The 15,785-nt window shown below is 40.4% G+C and overlaps 4 protein-coding genes across 6 annotated transcripts; 3 read left to right on the plus strand and 1 right to left on the minus strand.

Annotated features, from left to right (window-relative positions):
* Positions 1-884: 884 nt before the first annotated feature.
* On the plus strand, positions 885-5,573 carry hdac1 (histone deacetylase 1). Of its 2 annotated transcripts, none has more exons than XM_077621183.1 (14): positions 885-1,049; positions 1,627-1,739; positions 1,815-1,932; positions 2,086-2,160; positions 2,250-2,388; positions 2,680-2,821; positions 2,896-2,988; positions 3,065-3,173; positions 3,247-3,387; positions 3,603-3,711; positions 3,802-3,932; positions 4,010-4,180; positions 4,729-4,780; positions 4,854-5,573. In XM_077621183.1, exons 1-14 carry the CDS (start codon positions 1,001-1,003, stop codon positions 4,879-4,881), a joined length of 1,470 nt encoding a protein of 489 aa, XP_077477309.1. In that variant the 5' UTR covers positions 885-1,000; the 3' UTR covers positions 4,882-5,573. The 2 variants fall into 2 exon arrangements, with proteins under 2 accessions (XP_077477309.1, XP_077477310.1); XM_077621184.1 differs by having other exon boundaries at positions 4,010-4,162.
* Positions 5,574-5,757: 184 nt separating this feature from the next.
* Positions 5,758-8,218, minus strand: tmem54a (transmembrane protein 54a). The gene is made up of 6 exons (XM_077621185.1): positions 7,878-8,218; positions 7,083-7,279; positions 6,936-6,995; positions 6,331-6,525; positions 6,114-6,251; positions 5,758-6,025 (listed from the first exon to the last, which is right to left on the minus strand). Exons 1-6 carry the CDS (start codon positions 7,888-7,890, stop codon positions 5,891-5,893), a joined length of 738 nt encoding a protein of 245 aa, XP_077477311.1. The 5' UTR covers positions 7,891-8,218; the 3' UTR covers positions 5,758-5,890.
* A 999-nt stretch (positions 8,219-9,217) lies between these two features.
* On the plus strand, positions 9,218-11,973 carry LOC144089999 (tubulin beta-4B chain-like). Of its 2 annotated transcripts, XM_077621280.1 has the most exons (5): positions 9,218-9,697; positions 10,232-10,340; positions 10,407-10,517; positions 10,589-10,833; positions 11,081-11,973. In XM_077621280.1, exons 1-5 carry the CDS (start codon positions 9,641-9,643, stop codon positions 11,888-11,890), a joined length of 1,332 nt encoding a protein of 443 aa, XP_077477406.1. In that variant the 5' UTR covers positions 9,218-9,640; the 3' UTR covers positions 11,891-11,973. The 2 variants fall into 2 exon arrangements, with proteins under 2 accessions (XP_077477406.1, XP_077477405.1); XM_077621279.1 differs by having other exon boundaries at positions 10,232-10,517.
* A 787-nt stretch (positions 11,974-12,760) lies between these two features.
* On the plus strand, positions 12,761-15,721 carry zpcx (zona pellucida protein C). The gene is made up of 9 exons (XM_077621278.1): positions 12,761-13,203; positions 13,287-13,402; positions 13,799-13,872; positions 13,937-14,108; positions 14,170-14,272; positions 14,338-14,423; positions 14,881-14,966; positions 15,036-15,576; positions 15,659-15,721. The coding sequence occupies exons 1-9, from the start codon at positions 12,841-12,843 to the stop codon at positions 15,678-15,680; spliced, it is 1,563 nt and encodes a 520-aa protein (XP_077477404.1). The 5' UTR covers positions 12,761-12,840; the 3' UTR covers positions 15,681-15,721.
* The last annotated feature ends 64 nt before the right edge of the window (positions 15,722-15,785 follow it).

Genomic DNA, 15,785 nt, shown 5'->3' on the forward strand with positions numbered 1-15,785 from the left:
CCGGCTCAGTACTTTCTGCAGCATCCTGGCTTTCCGACTCCATCTATCAGCATTAACATGCAATTTCAAACGGTTGTAAAGATTCCTGAGAGACGTGGAGAAACTACAAGAAGAAAATGAAAGAATTCATTGCAAATCAAGTGTTCGAGCCGCGTGTGGGTAACAGGTGCGTCACCGTCACCATAGAAACCACACCACACACGATAACTTTTCCTCCATTAACGCATCTCCGATGACACACGGGTGATTTTAATTCACTTTTAATAAACATGTGACAATTGAATACACGCTTTAGAGCAATGGGGTGGTTTTAAAAGGTCCTTTAATTTTAGTTTTTGCAAACATGCACTGCACAGAAAACTATTGCCGGTAAACAAACATCTTCCACAATTCCCGAAGATACCTTTCCAGAAAGTTCCCCCACGTTTTGTTCACTTTTAATCGCAAAATTAACGTTCCCCACCGTTATTTGCCACATCGTTCCAGATGCTTCGTTACTCCGCAGAAACCACTGCGCATATCATTGACGTCATAAACAAGTGCAGTCACCGAATGACCTCATCACATGACGTCAAACAATAGCTTTTCCTTATCGTTATAATTTCCATCTTTTTAAACATGAGTTATTCAAAGAATAGTTTCTTAACATGGGCAAAAGTATAGACCTACTTGAAGGGGCGGTTTTGACTAAATTAGAGCTTTGTCAATTTAAATTTCTGTATATTCTGGAATATTTGAACAGTAGAATATTGAATATTTCTTTCCCGTATCACTAATAAGACATGAGATTTTTTTTTTTAAATGCAATCAGTTTAGTCCTCGATAGCATGTTATTTATTTATTTATTTATTTTAGACGCGCGTGCGCATTGAGGTCTTCGAGATCCCTCCACACTGCGCGTATTCCGCATCCGTTTGAACGCTTTACAAATCGTCCGTCCTCTTCTTGTCGCTGCAGCCTCCCTCGGGTGAGCAGTCGAAGGCGAGCTAAAAGGAATAAAATGGCGCTTAGTCAAGGAACCAAGAAAAAAGTTTGCTACTACTACGACGGTGAGTTCTATTGTGTGCGTGTGATTTGCGATCATCGCTCGCTGCTTTGCGAAATGGCCGATTTATCGCCGACAAATGTTTCATTAATTTGCTAGCACGAGCTAGGTAGCTAGCTCCCTCGAACTTCATTGTCACGTTCGGGCACACGGGATAACACTTACGCCGTCGTTATTGCTGATAATTGTCACTAGCATGCCATCGCGTATGCTATTGGTGCATATTAAACACATTTAATCCATTTTGTTGAGAGTTGATCTCTCCCTTGAGCTAACAATGGCGATGCGAGCGATTCATTGTCAACATAAGACGTAGCTAGCGTCAATGTAGCTCATTGATCATCTAGCCAACGGTAAAGGAAGCACATTTCTGTATTAACTATTCGATTTGAACCCAAATAATTTTATTCGGATGGATTCTCACCCCGCATATTCACGTATAAATCAAATTGATTTATTCATTTATTTTAAAAATCTACGGTTTTATTTCAATGCACACGGAAATGGATTTCCTCATCCGTGTAAAGTATGCAATTCCCAGCAATGTTGGAAAGAACTTTTCACTCTTGATTTATTTTCAGGTGATGTTGGGAACTATTACTATGGTCAGGGTCATCCCATGAAGCCCCATCGCATCCGCATGACTCACAACTTGCTGCTCAATTATGGCCTCTACAGGAAAATGGAGATATATGTGGGTCTAAAATTCCCTCAAGAGTTGTTGTTTTGGGGGTCTTGAGAGTTTCCAACATTTTCTCTTGTGTTTCAGCGTCCACACAAAGCCAGTGGGGAGGAAATGACCAAGTATCACAGCGACGATTACATCAAATTCCTGCGCTCCATCCGTCCAGACAACATGTCAGAGTACAGCAAGCAAATGCAGCGATGTGAGTTGGATTATCGGTCACTGTTTTTCCTTTGTTCTGCCCATTTGGGTGCTTTGATGAAAGCTCATCTCCATTCAATTGTATTATTGTGTCTTAGGATCATATGAAAAATGTTCTTTTATTCATTATTTGCCATTTTTCTCTCTCCCTTAGTCAACGTAGGAGAAGATTGTCCAGTGTTTGATGGTTTATTTGAGTTCTGCCAACTCTCAGGTGGTGGCTCTGTTGGTAAGTTCACACTGAACAAGCTAGTTCTGTGTTTAGCACTTGATTGTGGTGAAATCTGGCTACGAATGGTCACCTTTTCTCCGCTTCAGCCGGTGCCGTCAAGTTGAACAAACAACAGACGGACATCGCCATCAACTGGGCGGGTGGTCTGCATCACGCCAAGAAATCCGAGGCCTCTGGATTTTGCTACGTCAATGATATCGTCCTCGCGATATTGGAGTTACTCAAGTGAGCACACCAAAAACTCCATACCGATTATGAACTAATTATTTTTTTCAGGCTATAGTTACATACAAACTGTTATGTCAATAGGTACTTTTTTTTAGCCTGTTGGTCTCCATTTTACTATCGTTACTTTAACTTGAAGCGACTTATAGTCCGGACAATACGGTAGCTTTAACTTGAAAATCTGTTGGGCAAAAGCGTGTTTTCAGTTTCCGTCCAGAACACTTGAATAAGATGAAAATCACCAGCTACAATGGCAAATTATGGCATTTCTTCACGTCTTTCTTGCTTCAGGTACCACCAGAGAGTTCTCTATATCGATATTGACATCCATCACGGCGACGGAGTGGAGGAGGCATTCTACACCACAGATCGTGTCATGACCGTGTCATTCCACAAGTATGGCGAGTACTTCCCCGGGACCGGCGACCTTCGAGTACGTACACGACAAGCAGCGCCGACTGTCTAAATTCTCAAATTCTGTGGTGACACTTGACGTCTTCCTTGCAGGACATCGGTGCCGGGAAGGGAAAATACTACGCCGTGAATTATCCTCTGAGAGACGGAATAGACGACGAGTCTTACGAAGCCATATTCAAGCCCGTGAGTTCACGAATGAAAGACCCCCGCTCCGATTTGAAGGAAGTGTTTGTAACCGGTCGCTGCTGCCGATGTGCAGATCATGGCCAAGGTGATGGAGATGTACCAGCCCAGCGCCGTGGTTCTGCAGTGCGGAGCGGACTCTCTTTCAGGCGATAGACTCGGCTGCTTTAACCTCACCATTAAAGGTAGTTAAATAGGTTTTGTGGCCTTACCCGTAAAAAGCCTTTTTTCCCTAACGGCTTTAAAATGTTTTCTTAGGACATGCCAAGTGTGTGGAGTACATGAAAAGCTTCAACCTGCCCCTCCTCATGCTGGGAGGAGGCGGCTACACCATTCGAAACGTAGCCCGCTGCTGGACGTACGAAACTGCCGTTGCACTTGATACTTCCATCCCTAATGGTGCGTGTTCATCCAAGAGGTGTTTTGGGGGAATTTGAGAATGAAATGGTAGTGTTGGCTTGTGTAGCCTCGACTTTAAATATGTGCTATTGTTTTTTTTTTTTTTAATGTGTGCAAAATGTCCTCCCCGCTTGCTGCAAAGTAGGATGTTCACACGAGTATTTGATGTTTTAATGGATACAAATGGCTTGTTTGCAACATTGTCATCTTCCCAGAACTCCCATACAATGACTACTTTGAGTACTTTGGACCAGACTTCAAGCTGCACATCAGCCCCTCCAACATGACCAACCAAAACACCAACGATTACCTGGAGAAGATCAAGTAAGTCTACTTTACCAGCATACCCGCCTTGGAAGACTCCTAGGAAGAAAAAACGACCCCAACCATGCGACTTGCATTGTGAATTTTCAGGCAACGTCTGTTTGAGAATCTGCGCATGCTGCCCCACGCTCCGGGCGTCCAAATGCAGGCCATCCCAGAAGACGCGGTACAGGAGGACAGTGGAGACGAAGAAGAGGAGGATCCAAACAAGCGCGTCTCCAGTACGAATGCGTCTTAAATGAGTGACCAAAAGGCGGTCCGCTCAGGGTGAATGTAACGCCGCTCTGCCCGTGTTTAGTCCGCGCTCACGACAAGAGGATAGCGTGCGAGGAGGAGTTCTCCGATTCGGAGGACGAAGGCGAGGGAGGGCGCAGGAACACCGCCAATTTCAAGAAGGCCAAGCGAGTGAAGACGGACGGGGAGAAAGAGAGTGAGGAAAAGGAGAAGAAAGGTGAGGAGGAAACAAAAGGTATTTACTCATTTTTTTCCATTCTCATTTCACTCCGCTGACTAGCGCTACCTTTCATTTAATGCTTCGATTCACAAGTTATTTACTCTTCTCGATTGCCTTCCACATTGACAACTACTTAAATCTCTTCAACTTTGTCCTAACTGCCTCGGCAGCCATTTTCACTGCAACTATTGGTATGAAACATTTCCGTACGTGTATTGGAAGTGAAACCTCATTGTCATAATTATGTTTGCAAGTACTGTATTTTCTGGATAATAAATTGCAGTTTTTCATAGTTTGGCTGGGCCTGCAATTAATAATCAAGTGTGACTGTTTCTTTTTTTTCCCTCATGGCTATGGTTATCTGAAAAAAATATTATTGTTACTTTTATGTATGTTTGTTCTTGGTTTTTGATAAGTTAAAAAAAAAAAACTCCCAAAAGTGTGACTTATAGTCCAGAAAATACAATACTAAAGTTCAGATGTCATTCATTTCTTTCAATTTTATTTTTTGGCACATTTTAAACAGTGTCAATCATGAGATAATTTTTTAATTTTTAAAACAGAAATAAAAGATGAAGAGAAAGCACCAGAGGACGAGAAAATGGACACATCAAAGTGAGGAAAAAAATATTTTGACACGCAATGGTGTCCACGAAGTCATTTTTAATCATGTAACATGCTCCTTTAGGCCAAAAGAGGAGTCGAAGACCCCTTAAGTCGTCCCCACACAATGATGGAAACACTGAGAAGAAACATTCTTAAAGAAACATTGTCTTTTTTATACATTGTGGTTAAGGGAGGGTTGCCTCTGTGGAATAGGTTATTAAATGGGGCAGGATTTTTTTGTTGTTATTTTTTTTCCCTTGGACACTTTTCCAATATTACTGTTTATGAGCTGAAGTCAGAATAAGTGCTTATGCTTTTTATCTTAACTTTTTCTGCTCCAACACCTGCCATTTGTCATACAACTTTTTAATGGCTTGGCAGTTATGGTTTTATATCTCATGAATTTAATTTATTTAAATCATAGATACTTTGACCCTTTTGCCCTTTTGGATTTTGTTTTTGTCTTTTCAGTCCCAGTTTATGTCCTGTGCCTTTGAGAGTATAGTTCTTGCATGTTTGTATAATAGAGCCATTTCTATAATACTTTTGTCTCAGTAGTCTTTTCTCCTGGTTTTTGTGTACATGTGTTGACAAGTATTTAGTTTGTGTACTGCTTGTTTAAGCCCAGCAAAGTATCAAATGTTTAAATAAGAAAAGGTGGAAAATTCAGTGTTCCTCATTTTGAAGGTGAAATCAATGTACAGTATATTTGGTATTTGAATGAAGAACATTCCTGAAGTAATGCATTTTAATCTCCTTCAAATGAATTTTATATCAATAAACTCAACATAGGTAGAATGTAGTATTTTTCTGTAAGGAGTTTAATGAAAACGCTTGCATTGCAATTTTATACACAATTTACGATCATATAAAATGGCAGTCTTAACAAGTATAAAATGCAGTTTTAAAACATACTCTTGTCAAAAAGTACTTGCCACCTTCCTCAAATCCATACATTGTAAAAACTCATAATTTTGGAAAAGAGTGTCCTCAGAAACAATTACTTTAGCTCAGTCTTGTTCATAGTATATGGGTTTTATGATATTAATATGGGGAGGAAATGCGGCATAAATTCAACTTTGATAAAGTTGTCAATTCATCTTATTTGCTCGAACATTCTCAGAGCCAATGGCTTTGCTCTGCTCCAGCACCCCCTGCCAAGAGCTCATCTTGCTCCACAGCCTCGGGATTAATCTCGGTCAGCTGCTCCGATGGAGGCGGACTTTGAATCACGACTGCCCGTTGCACGCGGACCTGAAACAATACAATTGTCAAACAGAACCAAAATCAATCGAGAATGCCTGCCTGCATTAACGCCTCATGTTAAGAACAGTTTATTTACCCTTCTTGCCCTGGTTGGCTTCTGCCGGCATGGGCAGAGATACAGGAAGGATGTACAAACGGCAAAGCAGCGAAAAGAGAAGACCATCTCCACCACCGACATTAGGATGAGTGGCACCCACAAAATGATTGTGGTGCTCTGATTGGCAGAACAAAAACCCACATTTTACTTGTCAGTGGACGGACACCCTGTTCAATTACTAATGTTAAGTCCTCACATAGATGCGAGTGGGGTCAAAGGGACATTCATGGGTAATACTGGAAGAGCCCAAATCCTGCTTGAGGAGAGTGCAGTGCGTCAATAGGCTCCGCCCTTTGTGGATAATGGCGGTGATCACGGAAGCCAGCAGGCCCAAAGTGGAGGCAACAGCTAAGAGGCCTGCGAGGAAGCTAAATACTAGCAGGACCCATTTCTGCAGGAAATACAGAATATTATCAGACACTTTTAAAAGTCATTCTTCAGTAATAGAAAGAAAATATAGACAACAAATCCATTCAACTGAGGATCTCCTCTATGCACAATCCACTAAAGCTATTAAGTGCTATACATTTGTTTATTTTTGACAAGTGTTACAGTGTTCCTGATTGAAATTACTATCAACAATGTAGTTTTAGTCAAGTTATGTTTACACAATTTCATAACAATTTATATCATACTGAAAACATTGTTTTATAGCAGGAACTGTTGCATTATGACTTATATTGTGTTTAGCATTGGACATTTAACTGTAGTTGTACCGATGTGTAGTTTCTCTTTAAATATGAGTGTTTTCATTTTGAGTTATGAAATAAGCATGCAATAGGAGAAGTGATCATATCTCACCAAAACCCTGCTTTTCTTGTTTTTGGACAAAACGATAGCAATTATTCCACCAATAATTCCCTGGGAAGCAGAAGATACATTTTTTTAAAAAAAGCAAAACTCTCAGTCCTAATACACATTTAGAACATGCATATTCAAATATTTTACCATCAATCCTGCCACAATCGCAATAACATTAGTGACGGAGTAGACCAGGATGCGAGCCTCAGCGTGCACGCTGATGTGCCTGAGCACGGCGCCATGCACCAGCGCCCCCAGCAGAAAATTGACGTGTCCCACCAGCACCAGCGACAAACCCATTTTCATCAGGGTTTTGTTGTCTTTGAGATTGGCACAGCAAACCCCTGTGGAAACAAATACATCATCCATCATCGCAATTTTGTTGTACAATGACATGTATCTGGACTCTAGACAACCGGTAATTTAATTGGGGGTAAAAATAGCAAGGGCTCTCATGCGCCCCCTAATACATTGCACCCTAGTCGGTCGCCCATATAGCCAATAGCAAAAACCGACCCTGATTTTCACACTGCTTAAATTTTTGGCACATTTGTTTGAAAAACAGAGGCAAAAATTATACACTTTAACATGCAAACGCATTTTCAAAGCTGATTACACAAAATTCTCAGGAAAAAACATGCACTTCTAGATAATTTTGAATGGATTAGACTTTATAAGACTTCAGCAAATTCCACACCTCCAAATACTGCACTGTACTAACACAATAATACTGTACATATATTATTTGGCCCACTTGGGGTCGTCTTTACATTTTAGGCTTTCATTGGGCGTTTTTGTAGTAAAGCACTAAACAAAGTGTTGTATTTAGTAAATAAAATTTTCCAGTTTGTGCCTTGAAAAGGACAAAAGAAAAAGCCACGCCTTAAAACAGCACTGTGACACCGTCAATTCAGGTAAAAGACAAAAAGTGGGTAAACATACCGCAGTTCATCATGACTAACGTCCTCTTCTCTTATACTACGAGAGAATAAAAAGTATTTCGCTATCATTTCTGACAGCATTTAGTCAAAAAGACGCATTATGGAGGATGACTTGTTTTTGTCTTCAACTGTGGCTCACCTACAATTGCCTAACCTGAACGGAAGCCCCGCCTCCTGGCTCCGAAATAAAATATATATATAAATATATTTATAATCACATCATTTTCAAAGTACATTTCCCATTGGTGACTATTAACCAGGCAATGATTTTTTTTCAAGAGAATGTGTTTTATTGTATTAGTTTATAAATTAGGAACGTGATCGCGCTTTGAATCGTGCACGCGCTCAATGGATATTACTATATGGCAAGCCGAAGAATACAAAACGTATTTAACCACAAGACGTATTAATATTTCTTGACGTTTTTGAAGTATACGTCTAAAAGGTATAAGTGAGTGGCCCTAATATATCATTGTTGCTGACATAACACTGACATAACTTAACCAAAAATAATTTGCATTGTATCACAGAAGCTATATAAAGTATTGCAGTAGAAATACATGTTTATATTGAACGTTTGAAGCATTTTACTGATGTTTATTTAACACGTTTTAAAAATAAGTTATCACTATCAGTGATGATGTATGCCATTCATTTTCTTTGTGTAATAAAGTATATAAACTAAACAATGAACAAGATTTAGAATAATCATTATAAGATAGTGGCTATGCAAAAAAGAGTGTTTACTTAAAATAATCATAAAATAAATGATTCAGTGTCGTATATTTTTTACTTTATCAACTTTTATATAGTTACAAGCATGCATTTAATCTTGAAGCACAATTATTTAGGTTTTATGAACAATATATTTCAAGTAAATCCATGTTTAAGTAGTATTTTTTATTCAGGCATGTTTTTAAGATTCAAACGACGCAAATGTTCCAGTTGCATAAAATAGTGTGTACTAATTTTAATAAATAATCAGGTCGTGTATTTTTTATCTGTCTGATGGTGGAGAGCAGATTATTTTTGCTTTTTATAGTTAAAAATACTATGAAATGTTTACAGCACAGCCACTAAGTGATTAAGCACAAATTATTTCAAATAAATCAACACAGAAGGGGCAGATTCACTTAAATGCTCTGTTAGTGAACATTTTCGGAAAATCTTGTCTTATGGGAAATTATATATATAAAAAAATGCCAGCTGTGGTTTCAACTTTCACTTATTTCTCCATTTCATGCAGCAAACGTAACTATCAATATCATGAATAGTAATGGTTGGTTTCATCTCATGTGACGTCACACACGTTGGTTTAATTGATGACATACATGACATAGACAAACAGATTTCGACGTTGTTTCACGTTTGATGACTAATTGCATTCTGTAATGATTTAATTGGCCTCTGTATTAATGAATGGCGAACAAAACATATGATCGATTCGTACTTTGAGGTGCCTCTGACATGAGGTCATGAAAAGAGTCGACGTTAGGACGTCACTTTCGTGCACGCAAATACGTGCTCGCGTGCATCTCTATTACAGAGACAACGGGGTCCGCGATTTTCCGGGGGTGCAGGAGTAAGGGAACCTGTTACAGTGGGTCCAAAAAAAAGAATAAAATAGGCAATCATAAATAGTAATACTTACTGCAAGAAGAGGAGAAGAAGACGGGATTTGATCTCAGATCCTCTCAAGTATTAGACGTTGTTCCATTTATATAGATTATATATAATATATATATATATTTTAAATTATCTACAATGAGGGAAATCGTTCACATCCAGGCGGGCCAGTGTGGAAACCAGATTGGTGCTAAGGTAATTTGGTCTTTTTTGATTAATTTTTTATTTTTTTCATGCATTTTGGGAATTTGTTTGTTTGGGTATTTGATATTGACGTCATATTCTGCTTAAATGTTGGTGCTAAGGTAATGTATTGTGTCTTTTTTTTTAATACATGCATTTGGGTATTTGAAATTGACTTAATTCTGCTTAAATGTTGGTGCTTATTTGGTCATTTTTTTGATTGCATGCATTTGTTTGGGTACTTGAAATTGACTTCATATTCTGATTAAATGTTAAATCACTATAACAGCTGTGAATTACTGCATGAAAAATTGATTCAAAAATGACCCATCCATGCACAAACAGTTTTTATGCACATGGGTAATACATTTTTTTGCCTAATTATGAAAATATATATATTTTTTAGACTTAATAGACATCAATACATGTTCAGTTGTGGAAAGCAATTAATCTGCTTGTACAATATTGAAATTAGAGCAGTTTTTCAATTCTTAGTTACAATAAGAGATGTTTATTTTAAATGTGTTGCCATTTTGTGTTTTCCAGTTCTGGGAAGTGATCAGTGACGAACATGGCGTTGACCCAACAGGGACGTACCATGGAGACAGTGAACTGCAGCTAGACAGAATAAATGTTTATTACAATGAGGCAACAGGTATGTTTGACCACTTTCCTCTCATATATTTCTCTCTTGCTGACATGTTTCGTTATATCCCTGAAGGTGGCAAATATGTGCCACGTGCTGTTCTTGTGGACTTGGAACCCGGCACCATGGACTCTGTGAGATCCGGACCCTTTGGACAAATATTCCGACCTGACAATTTTGTGTTTGGTGAGTGATTACCCTGAAATTTGATGTTCTTAAGCCTGATTGCTAACACAAATGTCGCGACTTCTCTCTAGGTCAGAGCGGTGCTGGTAACAACTGGGCCAAAGGTCACTACACCGAGGGAGCCGAGGTGGTGGATTCCGTCCTGGACGTTGTACGTAAAGAGTCGGAGAACTGCGACTGCCTGCAAGGCTACCAGCTCACGCATGCGTTGGGTGGCGGAACTGGATCGGGTATGGGCACGTTGCTCATCAGCAAGATCCGTGAGGAGTACCCTGACAGGATCATGAACACTTTTAGCGTCGTGCCAAGTCCCAAGGTAAGCCGTCCTGGTCCAGTATGAATTTGTATTGCTAAATATTAGGTGTACATTAAATAAAAACATCTAAAATGATGTATAGCAAAGTGTTGTTTTAAATGGCAGGTCAAAACATTAGCTTGCGCTCCTTGTTTGGGCAGTAAAATTTGATATGAGACTTAATGGACGACCGTTTGAGATAGTTGTAATTGCAATATATGGTTTTTTGATTTTTAAGACCACCTCCACTCAATGTTTTTGTCACCAGGTGTCCGATACCGTCGTGGAGCCCTACAACGCCACCCTCTCCATCCACCAGCTGGTGGAAAATACGGACGAAACCTACTGCATCGACAACGAGGCCCTGTACGACATCTGCTTCCGCACCCTCAAGCTGACCACGCCCACTTACGGAGACCTGAACCACCTGGTGTCCTCCACCATGAGCGGGGTCACCACCTGCTTGCGTTTCCCGGGCCAGCTCAACGCCGACTTGCGGAAGCTGGCCGTCAACATGGTGCCTTTCCCACGTTTGCACTTCTTCATGCCCGGCTTCGCTCCCTTGACCAGCAGGGGGAGCCAGCAGTACCGCGCCCTGACGGTCCCCGAACTCACACAGCAGGCGTTCGACGCCAAAAACATGATGGCGGCGTGCGACCCGCGTCAAGGTCGCTATCTCACGGTCGCCACGGTTTTCCGCGGGAGAATGTCCATGAAGGAAGTGGACGAGCAGATGCTCAACGTACAGAACAAGAATAGCAGCTATTTTGTGGAATGGATTCCCAACAACGTCAAGACGGCCGTCTGCGATATTCCGCCCCGTGGCCTCAAAATGGCCGTCACCTTCATCGGGAACACCACGGCCATCCAGGAGATGTTCAAGCGCATCTCCGAGCAGTTCACGGCCATGCTGCGTCGTAAGGCCTTCTTGCATTGGTACACGGGCGAAGGGATGGACGAGATGGAGTTCACTGAAGCTGAGAGCAACATGAATGATTTGGTTTCTGAGTACCAGCAGTATCAGGACGCCACCGCTGAGGATGAAGGCGAAGGCGAGGAGGAGGCCGAAGAAGACTAAATTTTAAAGCTTGAAGATGACAATGTCTATGTATTCTTATTTAGATATAAAAACCAGCATAAGCTGGTCCACAATGTGACAAAAGTTGTTGATTTCTTCTTTTTTAATAAAAAAGCTTTCTATTGTCACTTGCCGGACATTCTTCATTCAAACATTGTGTTCCGTTTCTGTTCATAATGCAATTTTACGAGTGAGTAGTTGTGGGAACCAATTTTCCCATCAAAAAACCCAACCCAGCTGGCTCTTTGCTGATCATATTTTGTATGTACTGCATACCTGTCAACCTCTCCCGATAACTGCCCTTATAAATGATTATGATTCCCCTTACAAACCCCAAAAAAACCTTACAAACACCGTACGACTCGTACGGTGTTTGTAAGGTTTTTTGGGGGGTTGTAAGGGGAATCATAATCATTTATAAGGGCAGTTATCGGCAGAGGTTGACAGGTATGGTACTGTGGCTCTGGCTTGTTAAATTATAATATATTATTCATCAGGGGCCATTAAAAATATAAACATTTCATTTTCTGAAACCGAGTACCCATAGAAAACCCACGCAGGCCCAGTGAGAACATGCAAACTCCACACAGGTGGACTGACCTGGATTTGAACCCAGAGCTGTGAGCCTGACGTGCTAACCACTTAACCCACCAGGCCTCCAAAATAAATTATATTTAAAAAATAAATTTGATTTTTTAATGCTGCTTCTGATGTAAGGTGTGGCTCTCTTGCACAAACAAAGTCCTTTGTGGACTAGTCCCCAAATACGGGATGAATAAAGTTATCTCATCTAATATAATATAATCTAATAATGTGTCATCCAATAAACTGAAGGCATCCCCGCTGCATCATTAGTCTGACTGGAGGCAGGTGTTTCCTCACTGCTGAGTCTTTTTAGTGGAACTCAGATTGGTGCAATTAGTAGTGGTTGACCCACTTTGAGCAGGGCAATGGCTGCGTTGGAGGTCATTTGGTGTGCATTCCTAGGTCATTTCCTGCTTTTTCATTGGGCCCAAACTGCCAGTTTCCTCAACGTTCGCCCTCTTCCGTACGAAATAAGCAGTGATTTCATCTCCTTCGATACCATTGTGAACCCATGGAGGGTCCGAGTTCCTGATTTCGGCCCGAGAATTCCTGCTGTGCAGGTTTATTGCGATGAGAGTGAATTAATACTACTTGTGGATAAGAGACTGGGGGAATTCACCCTCAACCGAGCGGAAATTAAGTTGGGTGATGGGTGCTATAGCAATAGTGAGTTACCAAACCAGCTGATGTTCACCTATGGATATGATCAATGTGGAACCAATCATGAAGTGAGTTGGTGAAAGGGTGTTTTTTTTAATTTTTATTTTATTTTTTATTTGGAATGAGTTTGTGAATGAGTGTTGTCTGACAGGTGAGGAATGGCCTGGACGTCTTCTCCAATTCTTTACATGTCAGTCCCAGGAAAGGCTCGAACATGGAGATGGCGCCTTCATCTGTGCATGTCGTCTGCATTCCAGATAGGCATGGGTAAGACGATATATATTTTATACAGTTTTTTTTCAAGCAATTGAAATGTGCACAGCATTTCTTTTGAAACTTTTAATTTCTGCCAAATGTGCAATATTAAATATATCAGGCAAGAAAACATGTATTTTAACATAATCTATTCTAAAGCAAACCTGTCATACTGAGACAAAAAAAAGTTTTTTGTCAATGTATTCTCCCGAGGGACAAAAATAAAACGAATCATGTCAAAAGTTGCATTCAATTGTATTGAGATTGAGCCCTATTTATTATAGGAACTCAATTTGTAGCTTTTTTTTAGGTCTTTAAACATTTTGTCCCTAAAAAACGGATCTGGAAAGCTTGCAGATGTGTTAAAAAAATCTGATAACCAGTAATAATATAATAATTTTCTTCCAGGTCAAAAGTCCTGAACTTGCCTCCCCAAAGACTTCCTGATAAGAGCAGAAAATTCAACCTCCAAGCCATGGATTGTAAGTAATATACAGCGTAAGATTTCATTTTGGCGAATACTACAACCCAAACTTTTTCCGTCAGCCTCGTGGACAAGTGTCGCAGAGTCCAACACCTACACACGAGGCCAACTTCTCAATCTTCAGGTGTCTGCTCCAGTCCAACCTGACGAGCAGCTTTTCATTCAGTCCTGCTTTTTTTCGTCCTTTCCCGACGCGCTCGCAAAACCTCGACACGCCATCATAATGAACAAAGGGTGAGCAGCCGTGGGACTTTTAATGCAATAATGATCGTGGGAATAATTTTATTCATTGCAGGTGCACCGTCCCATCCGGTTCTCCTTTCACGTTCATCAAATTTCTAGATTCAGACAATTCTGTTGTGAACTTTGTTCTAAATTCCTCCTATTTAATTGAAGAGGTGAGTTGTTATACTGCATGTGGAGGGTTTTTTTGTTTTTGTTTTTTAACTAACTGACTTTGTAGGTTTACGTCCACTGCAGTGTCCTCATCTCAGACATTGGGATAACAAGTGGCTCCAAATCTTGCAACTTTGACTTGGTCAATTCAAGGTATTTGTTAAATGATTTGGAAGAGAAGCTCATATGAAATATTTTCAGAGTACCAAGCTTCCAATACAGAATTTTGTACTTCATTATTGACACTAGGTAATCATGCCATGTAATAAGAGGTGCTTAATTGTTGTCGTGATTTAATTTGAGCTTCTCAAACATCCTCATTTGGTGCTAATTTGTTTCTAAAATACTTTTCTACTGTCAAATAGACATTGGTAATAGTTTAGCATTACTAGAGGTGAAAACGGGATAACTCATTAGTCCCAGCCAAACTATAAAAAGTGTCATTTATAATTGGAAAAATATGGGCAAACAATTGTTAGACCTTTTTTTTTAAACAAATTCCTTCAATAGATATCCGATACTTTGTATTTTGAGTTAGTCACCTGACTTTTGTTGAGGAAATATACTTAGCTTGATCTCCTCGATGTGCTCTATTTTGGTAACATTTCAGATGGGAGGAGCTTAGTGGCAATGTGGAGGTATGCCGTTGCTGTAACTCAAAGTGTAAAGGCCTGTCAGACAATAACCTTCCTCAGGGTCAGTTTTTACCTGGTTGGGATTCAACCAAAAAAATGGCACCCTACTAATTTGAATTTCTAACCACAGGTGCAAAGGCAGTCATCAGCACAGGTCCGCTATTCATTGTAAACAAGCCATCAAAACCCATCCCAGAATCTTTGGACAAGACTTTGGACTACATGCAGTCCGACGCTGCTACGCTGGAAAACGACACTAGCGCCGACTCCGAATTGGGGCTTTCGAATGCTGTCGTCGTTGTGAAACGGGATCCCATCTCCAGCCTGACTCTAGTGCTACCTGCATCTAACGAAGAAAACGACATTGCCCAATCAAATGAGTGGAAGAGTCCTGTCGTGGAGTGGAAGACCAAACCGAACGATGACAAAGGTCAGAGTTCAAACTTGCCATCAAGCCCACCTCAGCAAACTGAAGTCAGAGATGAGCCGCGGCCCGTCCTTCGCTCCAAAATTCTGCTGTCGAAGAACGCCGACGGCTCCCAAACTCTGAGTTATGAGGAAGCGGTGACTTTGTTTAACGGGGGCGCCATTGGAACACTTGGCAATGCTGAAACTGAATGCAAACGGAAGCGAGAACGCAGACTACATTCTATTTTTCTGAATTTGTTAAGGTAACAAAGCATGTGGCGCACATGCGCTTTCATTCAAGTATTTAATAAATGCAAAACTAAAACTTTTCATTTTCATTTCCAGGAGGATGGATAAAATTGAGTGACTGCAGCTGTCCAAGCATATTAAAATTGACAAATCAATCAATGTGGTGTTCATTATTTGTTATTAATAGGGACTGGAGTATGTATTTCTTAATGCAATTTCCACT

The sequence above is a fragment of the Stigmatopora argus genome, chromosome 15 (assembly GCF_051989625.1).
Source record: "Stigmatopora argus isolate UIUO_Sarg chromosome 15, RoL_Sarg_1.0, whole genome shotgun sequence".
Lineage (NCBI taxonomy): Eukaryota > Metazoa > Chordata > Actinopteri > Syngnathiformes > Syngnathidae > Stigmatopora > Stigmatopora argus.